The 16947-nt window shown below is 48.1% G+C and overlaps 3 protein-coding genes across 3 annotated transcripts; 1 reads left to right on the top strand and 2 right to left on the bottom strand.

Annotated features, from left to right (window-relative positions):
* Window positions 1-2306: 2306 nt before the first annotated feature.
* On the bottom strand, window positions 2307-4703 carry LOC117845954 (bifunctional UDP-glucose 4-epimerase and UDP-xylose 4-epimerase 1). Its single transcript, XM_034727038.2, has 9 exons — window positions 4322-4703; window positions 4126-4175; window positions 3862-3997; window positions 3682-3783; window positions 3324-3551; window positions 3107-3188; window positions 2926-3008; window positions 2746-2837; window positions 2307-2610 (listed from the first exon to the last, which is right to left on the bottom strand). The coding sequence occupies exons 1-9, from the start codon at window positions 4571-4573 to the stop codon at window positions 2517-2519; spliced, it is 1119 nt and encodes a 372-aa protein (XP_034582929.1). The 5' UTR covers window positions 4574-4703; the 3' UTR covers window positions 2307-2516.
* A 2987-nt stretch (window positions 4704-7690) lies between these two features.
* On the bottom strand, window positions 7691-10517 carry LOC117845955 (protein LEAD-SENSITIVE 1). The gene is made up of 2 exons (XM_034727040.2): window positions 10115-10517; window positions 7691-8588 (listed from the first exon to the last, which is right to left on the bottom strand). Exons 1-2 carry the CDS (start codon window positions 10206-10208, stop codon window positions 7876-7878), a joined length of 807 nt encoding a protein of 268 aa, XP_034582931.1. The 5' UTR covers window positions 10209-10517; the 3' UTR covers window positions 7691-7875.
* Window positions 10518-11617: 1100 nt separating this feature from the next.
* Window positions 11618-16001, top strand: LOC117842027 (uncharacterized). The gene is made up of 5 exons (XM_034722358.2): window positions 11618-12767; window positions 13931-14028; window positions 14130-14232; window positions 14403-14531; window positions 15411-16001. The coding sequence occupies exons 1-5, from the start codon at window positions 11924-11926 to the stop codon at window positions 15503-15505; spliced, it is 1269 nt and encodes a 422-aa protein (XP_034578249.1). The 5' UTR covers window positions 11618-11923; the 3' UTR covers window positions 15506-16001.
* Window positions 16002-16947: the final 946 nt, after the last annotated feature.

Consider the following 16947-nt stretch of genomic DNA (forward strand, 5'->3'; position numbering starts at 1 on the left):
TGAGGCCTGCATCCGCTTCGTGTAGGCAGTGCCCTGATCAGAGGCCAAGGGGGCCCCATCCTCAAGTTCGCACCATTACTCTCCGCCGATAAGGCAGCCAACCTGCTCGCTAGGCTCTCCCCTCCCGTCGTCGCCAGCGGTCCCTCTCCCGGCGTGGCGAGGAAGAAGACACGGTGAGAAACAAAGAAGCACAGGGCCGCTGGCATGTGGGCCTAAGATGTTAGCCACCTCACTAGTCCATGCTGGCACATAGTCAGCATGCCACGTAGGAACACAGATGCCGACTAAGACATTTTGGACCTGTGGTGAACAAAGTTAAAACTGTAATTTCAGAGTTCATGGACCTAAATGACACACTCTTACAAGTTTGAGGACCGCAATGTATTTTACTCTTTCGCTATTTATTTTTTGTTCTTTCGATGACGTGCACCCAACGCGCAAATCAGCGCACTTCAGGAGAAAAAAAATGGTAGAGACCTCCGGTGAAGAAATATATCATACGCAGCTGAAGTTTTATTTGGAGATATTGATAAACAATAACTCATATGTAGTCCTCCCTCCGTTTGCAGGTCGTTTTAATTTTTATAGATTCATAGTATTAGGGAGTAGGAGAAAATGGAGGAGTAGTTGAGTATTTTATATACCAAGTGTAAAATCAAAGGAATCATTTTAGGGATGGAAACTTAGTATTTTACGTACCACGTGTAAAATCAAAGGAATCATTTTAGGGATAAAAACTTAGGACAAAAGAGACATATTCACTATCTTTTTCACAAAAGTACATGACACCGATCATATTTAGAATTAATCTTCCGTGTTACTCTACAAGTCTAGGGTACGTTTCATGAGATGGATGGTACCCTTTTCTTGCATAAAGGCAAGGATTTGTGGGCCTGACAGAGAATCAGCACCATCTCTACTCTTTAGACATCACCAAAACGGCGGTGCTTTAAGGTTACTAGCTTCAGCAGGTGTTCCTCCACATCTTTCCCTCCTTGCAGATGCTCATGGTGTCTTTTTAACATAAAGTGAATAATATTTGGCACCTCAACTATCCAATTTATCTAATTTCCCCCTAATTCTAATATTGTCTAGTTTAGATGCCATGAACGTCAATACCCTTCCTGGTTCCAGCAAAGCGCTTAAGGGTTGACATGGCAGTGGTTTTTAATTTAGATGAAAGAAAATATTTCAATGAGGAGAAAAATACTCAAACACTTTCAAAAATTCTAGAAAAAATTATGGAGAAATTTGGGGTATAAAATATCTCACAAAATTAACTAGAGCCCATGAAAGAAGTTCTACGATCTTCAAATAAATGATTCAATAGATTTAAAATATAATTTTGAAGGTTTATTGAATTGTTTACTTGAATTTAATAAATCTTCAAGTTTATTTTAAAAATTTATCGCATCTTTTATTTGAAGATTGTAGAACTTGGTTCACATTATTCTTGTGATATTATATTGGGTAAAAATTATCTCTGGATTTTTTTTGAAGTGTTTGAGTTTTTTTAATTCGTATGTAATTAAAATTTGTTCCACGTTGGTCCTAAATTGCTTTAATTGGGCTCGGGGGCCAAAACTAGACGGTTTTAGAGTTAGGGGTTTAGACGAGCAAGAGAGTTGAGGGACCAAATGTAATCTTATTCCTAAATTAAACCATGATCCCCGTCTCATTTTCCAATTTAAATAACCACTGGTAATATCTCATTAAGCATATCCCTGAAAACTGTGACCTGACATGGTCCCCAAATCGGTTAGAGCAGGCATGAGTTTAGATGATAGCATCACCAATACGCATGTGCTTGGGTAACAAATTATTGGGCACGTAACTGCGAGAGCAGATTCGAGAGGACAATAGGTTCATAGATGGCACGTAGACAAGACCGAGAGGAGGTTGCCCATCTCTACTCTAAGAATGAAAGAATCCTAGCTGCTTTGTCATACATCAAGTGTAGCACCACAAATACTAGAGACAAAACTGATGCCAGGGAGCTTGTAGTGGGAAGGAAATATCTGCCTATGACGTTTGGTAACAGGCACGGACACATTGCAGCGCAGGCTCAGGAAATTAGCAATTGTCCTCGGGGACCAAAAGGGAGAGCAAGGGGAACTTGTCAAGCGCAGCCTGTGGGGCGAGAAGAGACAAACCAGCGCTCCAACCATCTGAAGTCGCCCGGCCGGCAGCAAGCAATAACATACCAACATCACACAGCAGCACGGCAGCACCCGCCGACACGTCACAAAGTATATATGGCTATTGCTTTCCACAACCCGAGAGCTTATGCTTTAGCACTATCCAAATACGATAAGCAATCTCTCTAGTAATCTTATAAGAAGAGGCATCGTATGAAACTTTTGTAGGCACATTTGAGTGGTCTCTGTACTTATTACATCTTCCACTGATAGGTTCCAGACAAATAGCCGCTACAGCACTATCTGCAGCCACCAAAAAATCACAACCGAGCAGGCACACTATGGACAATTTCAGTCCGGAGTTCCGATGAATCCACTCTACTTCTTTTCGGCAGTGCCACAGTAGCCGAACGGGTTCTTCTTGGCCCAGTTCCACTGGTCCCTGCACATGTCCTCGATTCCGTACTGTGCTCTGCAACAAGAATAGCAGCTCTCAGCTTTGCATTTTTGACCAAGAAGTTAGAGCACGAAAGTTATCAATTATTAATACGCTATCAAAAAATGCGGATAAGATAGAGGTGTCACTGTTCACAACAATTATTATTACCTCCATCCAAGCTCCCTTTCAGCCTTCTCAGTGGACGCGTAAACCTCCGTCGCGTCACCCGGCCTCCTGGGGCAGAACTTGGTGGAAATCTCCTGCAGTTTCGCAGCCAGAAACGTCAGTTTCGGGGTCGTTTTCACCGGATTAGAGAGACACGATGATCCATCCATGCACGGATAAAACCTTGCCGGACGCCTTCTTGAACGCCGCCACCATCTCCAGAACGGATGTGCCGCGCCCTGTGCCCAGATTGTAGGCCACACAACCTACCCAGAAAAATCAAGGGATGAACACGAGATACTATGGTCAGCTGGATGCTATTGCTGAACGTGTGCTGCCCAGAAATGGAACGGCAGCGTGGTACCGATGTCAGGAGTGTCGAAGAGCTTGTTCAGCGCTGCGATGTGCCCGTCGGCCAGGTCGACGACGTGTATGTAGTCCCTGATCTGCAACACACCAATCGATAAAAAGAAATTACGGCCAAAATCACTTTCACTCCAGAAACGGTATGCAAACATTTCGGCGTTCCAACCAAATGCCGCCACGATAATCTGCCAGCGTCAGGTAAGGGTTGCACGCACCGCGGTGCCGTCCCGGGTGGGATAATCGTGGCCGTAGACGCTGAGCTCGGGGAGCCTGCCGACGGCGACCTGCTGGATGTAGGGCAGCAGGTTGTTGGGTACACCCTTGGGATCCTCGCCGATCTCGCCTGAGCTGTGCGCGCCGATGGGGTTGAAGTAGCGCAGCAGGACGATGCTCCACCCCGGGTCCGCGCGGTGGTAGTCCCGCGCCATATCCTCCAGGATAAGCTGCAGCAGCAAAGCAAACGACGAGAGCGTCGCGGCCGTTACGCGTCGCTGTCAACGGACGTGAACCACAAACACAGTACAGTACGCGACACGATTGGCTGGCGGTTTCGATCGGCACGGCGAATTTCACCTTGGTCCTGCCGTAGGGGTTCGCGGCCTGCAGGTTGGCGTCCTCGACGCACGGGATCACCTCCGGCCAGCCGTACACGGTCGCCGACGACGAGAACACCATCTGCACGTGCGCCGTGCGCGCGGGGTCGTCAGAGATCGTGCAGGAAAGAGGCGGATCGATCATGCAGCACGTACTTACCTTCATGCAGCCGTGCTTCTTCATGGTCTTGTAGAGGTTGATGGTGCCGACGAGGTTGTTGTCGTAGTACATGTCCGGGTGCGCGACGCTCTCCCCCACGGCCTTCAGCCCGGCGAAGTGGATGACGGCGTCGTACCTGGTGGGACACGGAGGGCAGCAACAAACGCATGGGTGGCAGTGGCATGCACGTTTTCTCTTGGCAAGCGCGCCAAACAGACTCGAAATGAGGAAATTGGGAAGAGAAGGGATGGATCGATCTAGCACCTCCTGGCCGCGAACACCTTCTCCAGGTCATCGATGTTCCTCAGATCCCCCTGAAAACCCACACGCGCCACGGTCGAGAAATGAATCAGGCATGCGCATATGGCCAAGGGGAAAGCAAGCATCACGAGAAGGGGCGCGATTTGGCTCGAGCGAAACGGCGGCGCGGGAGGGACAGGGACGAGTCACGAGTACGCACGAGGACGAAGTCGAGGCGGGCGGAGAGCGCGGGTCCGGCGATGAGGCGGACCCGGTCGAGCGCCTCGGGGACGGAGTTGTGGAAGTTGTCGACGACGGTGACGCCGTAGCCCCGCTCCAGCAGGCGCAGCACCGTGTGCGTGCCGATGAACCCCGCGCCGCCCGTCACCAGCACGCTCCTCTTGTCCCCGACCGCGCCGCCGCCTGCCCCTCCCCCGCCGCCGTTGCCGGCCTCCGCCCCGCCGATCGCCATGGGGCCGATCGATCGATCGATCTGTGCTCTGGGTATGTATGTGCGGCGCCGCCTCTGCCCCGCGCGTGGCGTGAGGTTCGGTGTTGCTGCACCTGCACTTGCACTGGCGGCGGGGGCTTGCCAGCTGGCCCCCCCGGGCGGCGGGATACATATCGGGGTCCGGTGCCCGTTGGGGCGCGTGCCGCGTCCCGTGCCGTGCCGAAAGAGGCCAGCGCAACGTGACAGGCTCACACAAACGAGGAGGTGTGCGTGTAGCACGCGGCGGATCAGGTGAGATGCCGATCGGGGTCGAACCGGGTGGGCTAGTAGGCCGTGTCGTGACGCCGTGTGGTGCGCCCGTGGTTGCGCACCCACGGCTGGCTCGTGATTTCCGCTTGCGCTAGTCGCTAGTAGCAGCGAAGCGAACCGGACGGCGGCCGCGACGTCTTCGGCTTCGCGTCCCTGGGGTACTCGGCCGGGGCTGGCGGGTGGCGGCGACACAAAGGGTCGGGCCGGGCGTGTCGCTCTCGCGGCAAGGCAAAATCCTCGCCCGGCTCGGCAGGCTTCTCGCTGCCAACCCGCACGGTCACCCCTCCCGCGTACCTATCGGCGTCACCATCTCTCATCCCATCCCAAGCATGAAGCGATGCGGGGGATAAGTGAGAACCCGGCGCCGTGCTTTTTGGCCGGCCAGCAACCGCAGCCGCGCGGGGCGCTCTCGTCATCTTCAACTTGCGACTTGCGAGTCAGAACTCCGAACCCAGTACAGAGCTTTTTGACACGACAATGCATGCTGTTGTTCTCCGGACGAGCATGTAGTTTTTTTTTCTGAGCATCGCCGAGATAAGTAGAAAACCTAAGCATGAAAAATGGTGCACGGATGTGTATAACAAAACACAAAGCACAAAGGTACGCGCATCCTGACATCAGCATTGATCGAATCCGTAATTCAAAAAAAGCATCGATGAAATCTACAATTAAAAAGCATTGATCGAATCCTGCGAACAAAAACTATCAGCACTAATCGGAAATCTGGCTTAGGAAATTTTTCAGCGATGATCGGCGATGCAACTTGTACTGTGCATTTCAGACAACGTACTCTTCTAAACAAGGCCCCGAACCTGAAGACAACTAGACAAGCCAGCCATGCTTATCGCCCATGGAGATGCAGAGAAGTGCAGGAAACATCCACGGCATGGCATTCTTGTTGCGATGCATTCTTCTTGGCATACCTATATGGCCGGATTTTTCCTGTGATTAACGTAATACTAGGACAGTTGCAGAATATCAACATGCCATTCTCTGCAGCACCTGAATGATATATGAAGACAAAGCACGAACGAAAACTACGTGCTTCTTGTCATCAGCGCTGGTCAACTTCGAACTTTACAAAGGTCTGCACCGATCGACACCGTAGCGCAAGGATGTTTATTTTAGAAGAAGCGCAAACTTGCCACTTGTACATTTCGATTATCGCATTCCTCTAACAAATATCGAAGTACAATTCTCATCGTGAAAAGATCATAAGCTTCATGACCCTTGTGGGCAGGAACCAGAAGCCAGACATGCAGATGAAGTGGACACGGCTAGCACTAATTATCCGGCATGGCATTCGTGTCCCAATCCTCTGTTCCTTTCTTGCACGGTTCAGCTACCTCTACGGCTGGCTTCCTGTATAAAAAGGGTAGAATAGAGCACCAGCTGCAAAACGGAGCAAGGTGCCAGTCTCTTACAATAATTGCAGTTCCAAAACATATAATATCTCAATGTGTGAATACTGAATAGACAAGAAGAATGCAGTTGCTCCAAATAAAAAACAAAAACAAGTTCTTCTGTCCCTACCTAAAGTGTCCAAGCAATCCAAAAGCTTCTGTAATAAAATAAGCAGCTAGATACTCCAGGCATCTATGCCAATTTGTGATTAGCCAAAACATTTGGGCCGATTGAAGCAGCACAGACGGGTACACAGAAGGCCTATTGTTGATATGTTGTTAGTGAGCAACATAGGCCGCGATCTGAAATTCTGAATTCACACAGGCCAGTAGGCTACATTATGATTTGGGCTTGGGAGGAAAACTGAAGAAGTGAAGAGACTATCCGCTATGGACCTGCAAATTCACACCATCTGCCTTCTGCCAGTCCACAATTTTTCATGCTGAAAATGTCGAGCTAAAACAACTTCGCCAACACCACGTGCTAGGCAGGAAACTGTAATTCGTTAACCTGCTGCACTCATTCTAATTGTTTTCTACTTGCAACCGTTAGCTAGTATCGGTAACTTTCCCCGGTCTGAATTACAAGAAAAATATACCATGAGAAATCCCAAAAAAGGGGAATAATCTTCTAGGGTATTGCTAATCACATTCTCAGCCACATAAACTGTACAGCACTCCTCACGTGCTTTCCAGAAGCATAGGTACTTACACACGAGTACAATACGAGTCAAACAGATCAACTGACAAGGAAGCACACCGCAATGGCAGAAGGTATTTTCCTGAGCACCATTCCTCTGTTACTCTGAAACAATGGTCCAGACAGGCACCGGCACTTTTCTCTGGTTCAAATCCATGCCCAGATCTCAGTACACAATGTGGCCAGCCTTTTGATCCAGATCAGTGAGAAAACGAATGAAACACAGGGGTTAGGTAGAGGGTCTACCGGATCAATGATTAAAGACAGAGCACAAAGGGAAAGGCATGTAGTAAAAGGGGAGGCTGCGGATGCAGGTGATTTCCAAAGGAAACAATGAGCATCTTTGCCCTGTTGTTACATGCAGAAAAGGTACTGAAGTTTCCGCTGTGACTTACATCTGGTACAATCTGAATAAGCAGTCATTCAGCAATCATCAGGTATGGACGAAAGACCTACTCATACAGGATACCTATTGAAAACAGCATTGCCGACAATATGCCCCTTCGAGTAAGTCCAGAAATTGTGGCCTCCCAGAGTCTGGAAACCATACTCTTATTTTTTTTAAAAAAAATTTAAGATCAGTATAGAATTGAAGCGGATGACAGAATTACAGAACATAAATAGAAGAAAATTTAGAACATAATAGAAGAAAATTTAGATAATAAAAAAAATTCAAAATCACAGAACATAATAGAAGAAAAATTAGATGATATAGTGATTCGGTAATTCAACTTATAAGGATGTTCAATTGATCATATGAGGTGTGCTCCTAATCAAAGTAGGGCACATTCTGAAGGTACATATCTATACCAGTTTTATTACAGTGGAGCATATATTATATCCCACATTATCCACAATTCTGCACCAATTGAAGGGCAGAGAAGTTCATTGTCCCAATCTGCGTTTTGCAGTCACCTTTCACGTTTCCTCTTCATAGGGAGCAACGTCTTCGGTTTTTCTGATCGCTTGTTCACCGATTCTTCATCTTCAACAAGGCGGAAACCAGGGTGTGATGACAATTTCTCCACTTCAACTTTTGCTACATCCTTTCTTACTCCTATGTCAGTAATGTATCTACCAGCACAGTACATCCCAGCTGTGACAGTGGCCATTCCGAGTGGACCGGCAGCTAGAAGCTTAAATGGAGTGGACAGAAGAGCTGCCAATGGCACACCAATGGCAGAAGAAGCTTGCCCACTAGTCCCAATGCCAGGTTCCTCAACAGGTAGAAGGCCAGTCTTGCAGTAGAGTGCAAAGTCCTCACAGTTCTTCTCAAACATGTCATAGTTTCCAAACCCATTTTGAAGCAAGTACATTGCTCGATGGACAACAACCTCTGGTGGGTCTGATTCCGCAATGGTGCAGGTTCCCCCACGAAGTTTTGCGAGGAAAACCGCAGATGGCACTCCATACTCAAAGCAGTAGAGGGAGCCATTGCGGAGGAAACAGTCTAGGCAAGTGAGGACAACACCACTATTCGGCAGCTGAAATCCACAATCGGGGAATGTTGGGCACTCTGATGGAACCTCGGAGATGAGGCTGGAGGCAGAGTCTGATGAATCTGAACTTTCAATTTCTTTTTTTCGTGTAAAATGGACCACCTTGCTTCCTCCAACATAAATTCCTGAACATGACACAAGAAAATTTGTTGAGAAGCAATGGAAAAGAATTTCAAAACAGAAGGTAGTTAATGATATTGAATTGCTTGAGATATTGCTCTGTTGTGAATAGCATGTTGAATTCTCTACAAAAATGAGTAACTTGCTGAAACATGAAAAAAAAACTATTCCTTAACAAATTAATCCAGGGTCAGAGAGGATATATAATGCAGGAGAAGGAGCCAAGTAGGGTTTTTTTTCCCCCACAAATATACTGCAGCTTTTACAGGCAAAATGCAGAACCCAGATCTTGTCCTCCCAAGATATAGGCCTGACCAATTGACCATAAAGGGCGGCTTTAATTAGATAGAACACTGCATCTGTCAACAATAAGCACTGATTGTGGAGACACACTATCCCCATAGCACATTGTGACACTCTGTAGAGTGTCATCTACGTTTCGTAAATGAAGATCAAAGACTGTTGTATGAAAGCAAAGTGATGCAAAGTAAAAGAACTGTGGTAAATAATAAATACAGTCAGAGCCTGGTAAAGGGTAAAAAAAAAGGAGGTTACATTGGTCTCAGTAAAAGTGACTGAATAGTTCAACAGCTTAACATAGGATACTTTGGTGATAGGAGTTTACAGCAACTAAGCCTAAAGTAGTCACTTATCAAGTTCAGTACAGTATGGGTCAACCTTACAGTGCTTCGTTCCAGCAAGCAACCTCGAGTTAACAATAAGAAGGCTACTCCTCAGTGCGCACTAAAGCCAACAAAGAGCACAGATAGAGACAGACATGTTGGTTAGAAGTAGGTGAGCAGCAACAAGTGCCATTTGTTCTACATGGAAAGCAAAGGACACAGCATGTGGCCTCCTAGCCATCTGGAAGGTTTTATGGACAGGGTATGGGAGCTTCAGCTGAAGCCTCATTTCCATGCACGACCAGCTGCGGTGAGATGAGATGGAGTAGAAACATGGCATCGAGTGCCTGTCCCGCAACTTTTTTTTTAGGGCTGTTCCCCAACTTAAGTACTATCAGTTGCAGTCATCCATTGCCAGTTTGCCACCAAACTGATGCCATGGAATTCCCACAGATTTTAATGGACGAGAGCACGAGAAATTGGCATGCTTGACGTACATATCGTGCCAATCAAGCGATGGTTGCTTCAAGCAGAGGTTTTGCAGAGAAGTTCTGCAACGGAAAGCAGAACGAAACAGCAGAAAAACCTCAAAGATTATCGATTCGAGACGAAGTGCAGAGGCATTCACACTTTCACACCACTCTCAAGTCACGATTAATCCTACCGCCGAGAAAGCCAAAAGGCGCAACCGTGTCAGGAATACCACCGGCGGCGAAAAGAAGCCCACATTGAGCCGTTGCGGGCCAGAATTCCGGTCAAGTCAACGACTTACTTGCGCACTGAAGCGCTGAACGACTCGTTTCGCTTCGCCGAGCCGGTGGGGGCAATCGGATCTGCGCCACCGGCGGCAACTCGCTACTGGGACTCCGTGAGGGCAGGGAATTTTCAGCGGGGGTCGAGGAGCGTACCGTGGTGGGAGTAGGCGTAGACGGCCCGCCAGGTGTAGATGTGGTCGCCGGGCCTGATCTCCGACCGCTCGACCCGGTTCGACAGCAGCCCCATCCCCGCCGCCTCCCAGCGTGTCGCGGAGGCACTCCGCTCTCACCCGCGCCGCCTCTACGGCCCCCTAGTCTACTACGCCGTCCATGGCCGCGAGCAAGCGGGGAGGGGCGGATGGAGTCATGGAGAGTGGTTGCGGGTGGGCGAGCGGGCTCTATATAGGGAACCCGAGGGGCGTGGTGTTTGAGGGAGGGAGACGGTCAGGGTCAGGGAAAAGAAAAGAATGTCGCGGTCACGGCGTACGGAGTACAAGGCAGGCACCACACCCACCACCGCCGGCTCCTGCCGCCTCCTCCCCCCCGGCTTCCCGGCTCGAGGCGGAAACCAACGGGGAAAAAACGGGTGGAGGGGGCACGGGGCCGGGAGGCATTTCCCCATGCGGTGATTCCAGGCGGCCAAGTTGGTGAGGAGGCGAGGGGAATCGCGAATCGGGATCGGCACGTCGCAGGCTCGCAGCGGGACAGGGGCGAGGACGCCTCGGATCGTGTGTCGCCGTGGACCGTTCTTTGTTTCTTTCTACCGCGCCGCGCCTTTCCTGGCTTTGCTGCGCATCAACTTCGCTGCGTTTTTTTTTTTACTGCTGCAGCAACGACCGCGAGAGCGCAAGGCCGCAAGCAACGGCAAACGGGGTAGGGGAGAAGGTGAAGAGTGGCGAGAGCGAGACGGGGCCAGCAGGGCCCCGGTGCAGGCTGGACGGGCAGCGGGGTGGCTAGAAGGTAGGGTACAGGACCGGCCACCAACTGCGGTCGCGCACCTAACCGGGCCGCCGTGGCACGAGCTCCCGCCGTGCCGGTCACCTGATGGCTGATGGAAGCTCACGGGACTCGCTTTCGTAGGCTAGGCTTCGTTTGCTCGGCGCTTTGGTTCGTCTAAGTGATAACACTCGTGGATCGTGATGTCACCGATATATAAGTGATAACATTTTCAAGGGGAAGGGGGTATCGCGGCCAATGATGAGAGCGTAACGGGTCGCTGCCATCTCGCTGCCCAACAACCAGGCATTTGTAGTGGCAACAGTATGATTCGAGAAAAGCTGGGATGGTCAAGGGATCCTGTTGTCATTCTAGAGGTTCGTGGATGGTGACCAAGATACGTCTCAGTGAGTCATTACAGTACTGTAGCATGCCGCCCTGGCCATCTCTTTGGAGTTCCAAAAGTTAGGGAGCGCAATTTCGAAGATCACTTTCATTCTGCGCTGGACTGACATTCTCATCCATATCAACTTTTAACTGGACCAGCAGTTGGCCATTCCCGCATGCGAGCGTACACAAATCTAGGCTATCTAGCCCAGCAGCGAGCTTGCTGGCCCCCCTTCTACTCGCCTTAGATGAGCCTCAAGCCCAGAGCAGGCGAATGCCACGGAGAGAGAGAGAGAGAGAGGGCCCATCTACAAAGCCCAGCACGCAAAAACCTCCACCTCAGCAGTCAGCAGTTTCCCAGCTCCTCCCTCGCTCACGCGCGGCATCACGCCGGCTGGCTGGCGAGTGTCGACTCCTCCAGTTCATACCGCCGCCGCGCGCCCACGCCCCACCTCGCCGTTACCTTCCTTCCACGGCGACCCCTCCGCGGGCGAGAGACAAAACTGGCAACGGCATTCCTATAAGAATGCGCGCCTGCTCTGGCCGACGCCCTCCACCCGCATTCCCCGTTCCGCTAAACCCTAGCCGTCTCCGGCGTGTAGATCCATCAGTGGCGACGCTTTCCGGTCCCGAGCAGAGATGGCCGCCCCGAACTCCCTCCAGCTCGCCGCCGCCCCGGGGGCCGATCCCGCAGCACAGCAGCAAGCTGCGGTGACCGCGCCGCAGTCGCCGCGAGGCGCTTACGGGTTCGCCGCGGCGGCGGCGCCGAAGCAGGGCGCGACAATGCTGGCCCCGCCGTCCCCGCAAGGCGCTCCCGGGTTCGCGGTGGTGCCTCAGGGGGGCGCGCACGCGGTGGCGGCGCCCGGGTCCCCGCAGGGTCCTCCCGGGTTCTGGCTGGCGCCTCAGCAGGGCGCGCCGGCGCCACCGCAAGGTGCTCCCGTGATGGCGCCGCCGCAGGGCGTAACAATGGTGGCCCCACAACAGCAGCATTTCGCGCCTGTGCTGGTGCCCGGCTCCCAGCAAGGTATGCAGATGGCCATTCAAGCGGCGTCCATGGGCATGATGATGGCCTCGATGTCCCAGCAAGCCCAAGCACAGGCCATGGCGGCACACCAGCAAGCGCAAGGCATGGTGCAATCCCAGTCTCCCGCTCTGCCCATGATGCAGATGCAGCAAGCTCAAGCAGGAGACATGATGGTAACTCCACCTCTGCCACTCGGCCCTCCGCCATTGATGCAGCAGCTTTCACAGGCTGATCCAGCGATGATGGCACAACCCCCTCTGCCGCTTGGGCCCCCACCTGCGATGCTGCAGCAACAGCCTGCACAGGGGGGGTCGGTGATGATGGCACAGGCACCTCTACCATTCAGCCCTCCATCGGTGTTGCTGCAACAGCATTCACAGGGACAGGGCAACCAGATGATGATGGGACAGCCGCAATTGTCTGCTCTGCCATGCAAGCGCCAGCGTGTTGACCAATGCGGTTCGTGATCAACATTCTATTCCTGATAATTGTTTTTGTTTGAGTAGTAACCATGTCACTAATAGGTGTGCTACTATAGCGTGGTTCAATTTTGTAGTAACCATGTAGAGGACTAGAACAGAAGTCATAAGCATTGCAGGTAGGTAACTTCAAGGCTATGTTTCCTGCTAAAGCTTTGAATTAATCCTGGGAAAAGTAGTTGCAAGGAGATATATAGAGATTTTTGTGCTGCTTGGTCTTGTAGCTTGTTAAGCATTGAGATTTGTGTAGCATATCTTTTGGATTTGTTGGAAAAGGTTGGGAGATACGTGTTGTGTGGCCCACCTGTTTACGTATTTCTGCTTAGTTTAGCTTAAGGATTGCACTCCTGTTGTTTAGCACACTTTCTTTGTGCAATATTAAGGCAAATTTCGCTACAGGACTCTGTTTTTGTGGTATATGCTTGTGCACACTGGGATACGGAGAAATTGGGTGTAGGACACTAGGCGGTGTCCTGCATCAAAGAACCAAACTTTTTCCGCCTAGTGTCCACAGCCAATTTGTCCGTTTTCAGTGTGAAACAGCCAATTTCACAAAAGAACAGTGTGCTGTAGCCTAAAAGTATTTATGTAGATCTAGTTGGTTTGGCTTAGGCTTTGCACTCCCGTACATTGTTTGGTGCCCTTACTTCCTGCAGCTATTAAGCATGCCAATAAAGTTTGTCCCCTTTTCCTCTTCATATTGACATGACTGTCAATCTCTTGGGATGTTTTACAACCCCAACACACATCAGCACTAAGATCACTTTCCTGATTCTGTTCAGATGTTTTTTCTTGACAGTTGTTTTCTGTTGCCTTGATTTCTTTTTAAATTTCTTTTGGCTTGCTTCTTAAATGGAGCAAACAACAACAACTTGAAGCCAGTGGCAGAGCTTAGCCTGAATTACAGCTGGAGCCAATGAAGCCATTGGACTGCTGCAGGGAGCAAAATCCAGAGAAAATAACACAGTGGGCGTTAGTTCTAGTTGAGTTTTGTTGGGTTAGGGGGTTGGCCCATGTTGGCCTCAATGCTCCGTCCCTTATTGAGGCTATCATATTTCATATGGTCTTGAATGACTTATTAACATCTATGACTTGCTTTATGTTCATGAGGCTAACTTAGTGCTTTTTATAAACATTTTGTAGACAACCCTTATGGACAGCATACGACGGGCCATCAGCAGGAAACAGCAATATTCAATGCATCAATGGGACAATCTTTTGGGTCTAACTTACACAATGAGGTAGTATAGGGTTTATTTGTTTTTTAATTCAGAGTAACAACTCTTTACTAAATGTTAAAGTGCTGTGTTTTAACATTTCATTCACTGGTGAATGATGACAGTTTGCTTCTTTTGGTGCGTCTATGCCCTCTCTTCCTAAAGATGCAACAAGCACCATTTATGTTGACGGTCTCCCTACAAACACTACTAGACGGGAAGTTGCACGTATCCTTGTGTGTTGATGATTTCTCTTTCTGATATTTTTCTGACTTGTCATTCCTTTTCCACTGGTCAACTATACTATATATTCATATGCTGTCAATCCATCTGTCCTTTTTTTCTGCGTTTCATCCTTTATTATTGAGGTGATTGGGCCCATTGACTATTTTTCTCAGATATCTTTCGCCAATATATGGGGTACCGCGAAGTGAGACTGGTCAACAAAGGGTCTAGTAGACATTTAATATGCTTTGTTGATTTTGCCACTCCTGCACATGCTTTTCTCGCTATGAGAACTCTTCAAGGTGAATATAACATCATTTGCATTTACAATGTTCTATCTTTTTTAGCTGTATCTGTGATGTTACTGAGCAAATTTGCCCAATAGCCCTTTGCTTGAAGAAATCTAACTTAATACCATTCGAAAGCATTATAATCTGAGAAGCATTACTCTGTCAGATGACATGTGGTGTCGAAGAGGGCCACATGTCGAATGGTATTAAGCAATAATTCTGCTGTTATCATGTCTACTGTTATCTTTTTATTCGCACACCTTCCCTGCTCTTTCTGAGCAATAGTTATATCAAGTTCCCACTTCTTCATGTGCTTCTTTATCCCCAGCAGTTCATAGTAAACATTGTTCCTTGGTTGATAAAGAAAGATTCCCCCCCCCCCCCTCATTGGTTTGTGCAGCCAGCTAGGCTCTAGCCACATTAATTTTAGTGTAGTTGATCGCTCCGAATACCTTGTTTCAGCTTGCATTTTTGCGGTTTGATAGAGCAAGGATCTATTATTTGTTCATACCTTTCCCTTTTTTTTTTCTTGTTAGCTTCGGGACTGATAGGTACGCAATCTGCACATCAACATATGTTATAACAGCACTTGCTATATCTGACAATTCTTATGTATGCTTGGAGCATAAAATTGATTAATTAGATATGATTATGGGCCTGTTTGGCAGACCTCCCATAATCATATGTGTGGCATAATATTTATATATAGTTCATTAACCACTTTAAAACTAAGTTTGCATAATTTACTGTGGTTTTTTTGCATTGCCTGCCATAGTTACTCTTTTTAGCACACTTGCCTCGTCTACCATTTGCAAATATGCTAGTTTTGTTGCATGAGGTCTATGCTTGTCTGTCTGCATCTTTGAACAAATTATGCTGCTTACTTTTCAGGTTATAAGTTTGACGAACAGGATCATCATTCACGCAATTTGAACCTGCAGTTCTCCCACTCTCCTCGTATGGTGGGCTCACATGGCCGGTGCTAGGCACTAAATTGTGTGGGTCTGGTTTTTGTTCTACACCATCCTGATATCTTGACCTGGCAGGCGGTAGCCAATCTTGCTTCTGTTAGCCCATGAGCAGGAAAGAACAATTTGACTCTGTTTCAGGCCTTGCCTTATATATATAATGAACCTATGTTACAACTGACATCAGTAGTTAACTGCTGAAGGTTGACTTGCTATATGATATGCTATAGTTATTGTGGAGCATTGTAACAGCAAGTATGTTGCAGTGAACTCATACTCTTTTAGAACCTGCTAGTAAGTTTGGATGACTTGTGTTTTTGTTGGTTCTGATGTTCTTCAGTCGTCCGCTGTTTACTTGGTATTGCTCAGCTAGTAGATTGAGGTTATCTGGCACGATTGATGCTAGTTGTAATTGCCAGGCTCGTTTTGTTGTAAATGAATTCCTGATAACTGGATGGTGGCATCACTTTATATATGTACTGGCAGGACGGCACCTTGTCATGCTTTGTACTAATCCAACTAGTACTAGTTACTTTTCTGTTGCACGATGTTTGTATTTTACTGAGCTAGTGTTTTTTTTATAAACGAGCTAATGTTTCACGCCCAAAGCAAAGTATTTTTTTTGTTAATTACTGGGTGCTGTATAATGAAGTTATGGGAATGCCAAGTTTCCTAAGAAACTTTATCAATTCAGTTGTCCTAAACATATTTTTATTCCAAATTCTCATTACGAAAATTACAGTTAGCCATTTTATGCCAAGCATAGTAGGCTTAAGTTATGGATCACAATTTAATACACGGTATCCATGAGGATTCAGTTGTTTGAAAATCGAGCTACAAATATGAATAGACAAGCGATTGGAATTAAGTTTGGAGGAAGAATTAATTATGACATGCACGACATGGAGGAGATACCCCCCAAAAAAGGTAAAGTGACAAAAAAAAACAAGCGATTGGAAATAAGTTTGGAGGAACAATTATAACATGCACGACATAGAGGAGATGCAAAAGAAAGGTAAAAGGTGAAAAAAAGAATTGGAAATAAGTTTGAAGGAAAAATTATAACATGCACGACATAGAGGAGATACCCCCCAAAAAGGTAAAAAGTGACAAAAAAAAACAAGCGATTGGAAATAAGTTTGGAGGAACAATTATAACATGCGCGACATAGAGGAGATAAAAAAGGTAAAAAGTAAAAAAAAAAAGAATTGGAAATAAGCTGACTTATAAGCTGCGCTAGCTCCTGACTTATATGCTGCGCTAGCTCCTGTCAAACATTTGAGGTGGTACCAATCTCTCCTGTTAGCTCTCTGAACCGCGAACTTTTTTATTTTTTTTATTTTTTATTTTAGCATTTTGCAAAAATATAGTTAAATAAAAAATTGCAAAACTAGGCTATTGTCGTCGGCTGGGCCGGCGGAAGGACCTTACCGCCGGTCCCAGCCTTACCGCCGGCCTAG

This window comes from Setaria viridis, chromosome 2, assembly GCF_005286985.2.
Source record: "Setaria viridis chromosome 2, Setaria_viridis_v4.0, whole genome shotgun sequence".
In the NCBI taxonomy this organism is placed as follows: Eukaryota; Viridiplantae; Streptophyta; class Magnoliopsida; order Poales; family Poaceae; genus Setaria; species Setaria viridis.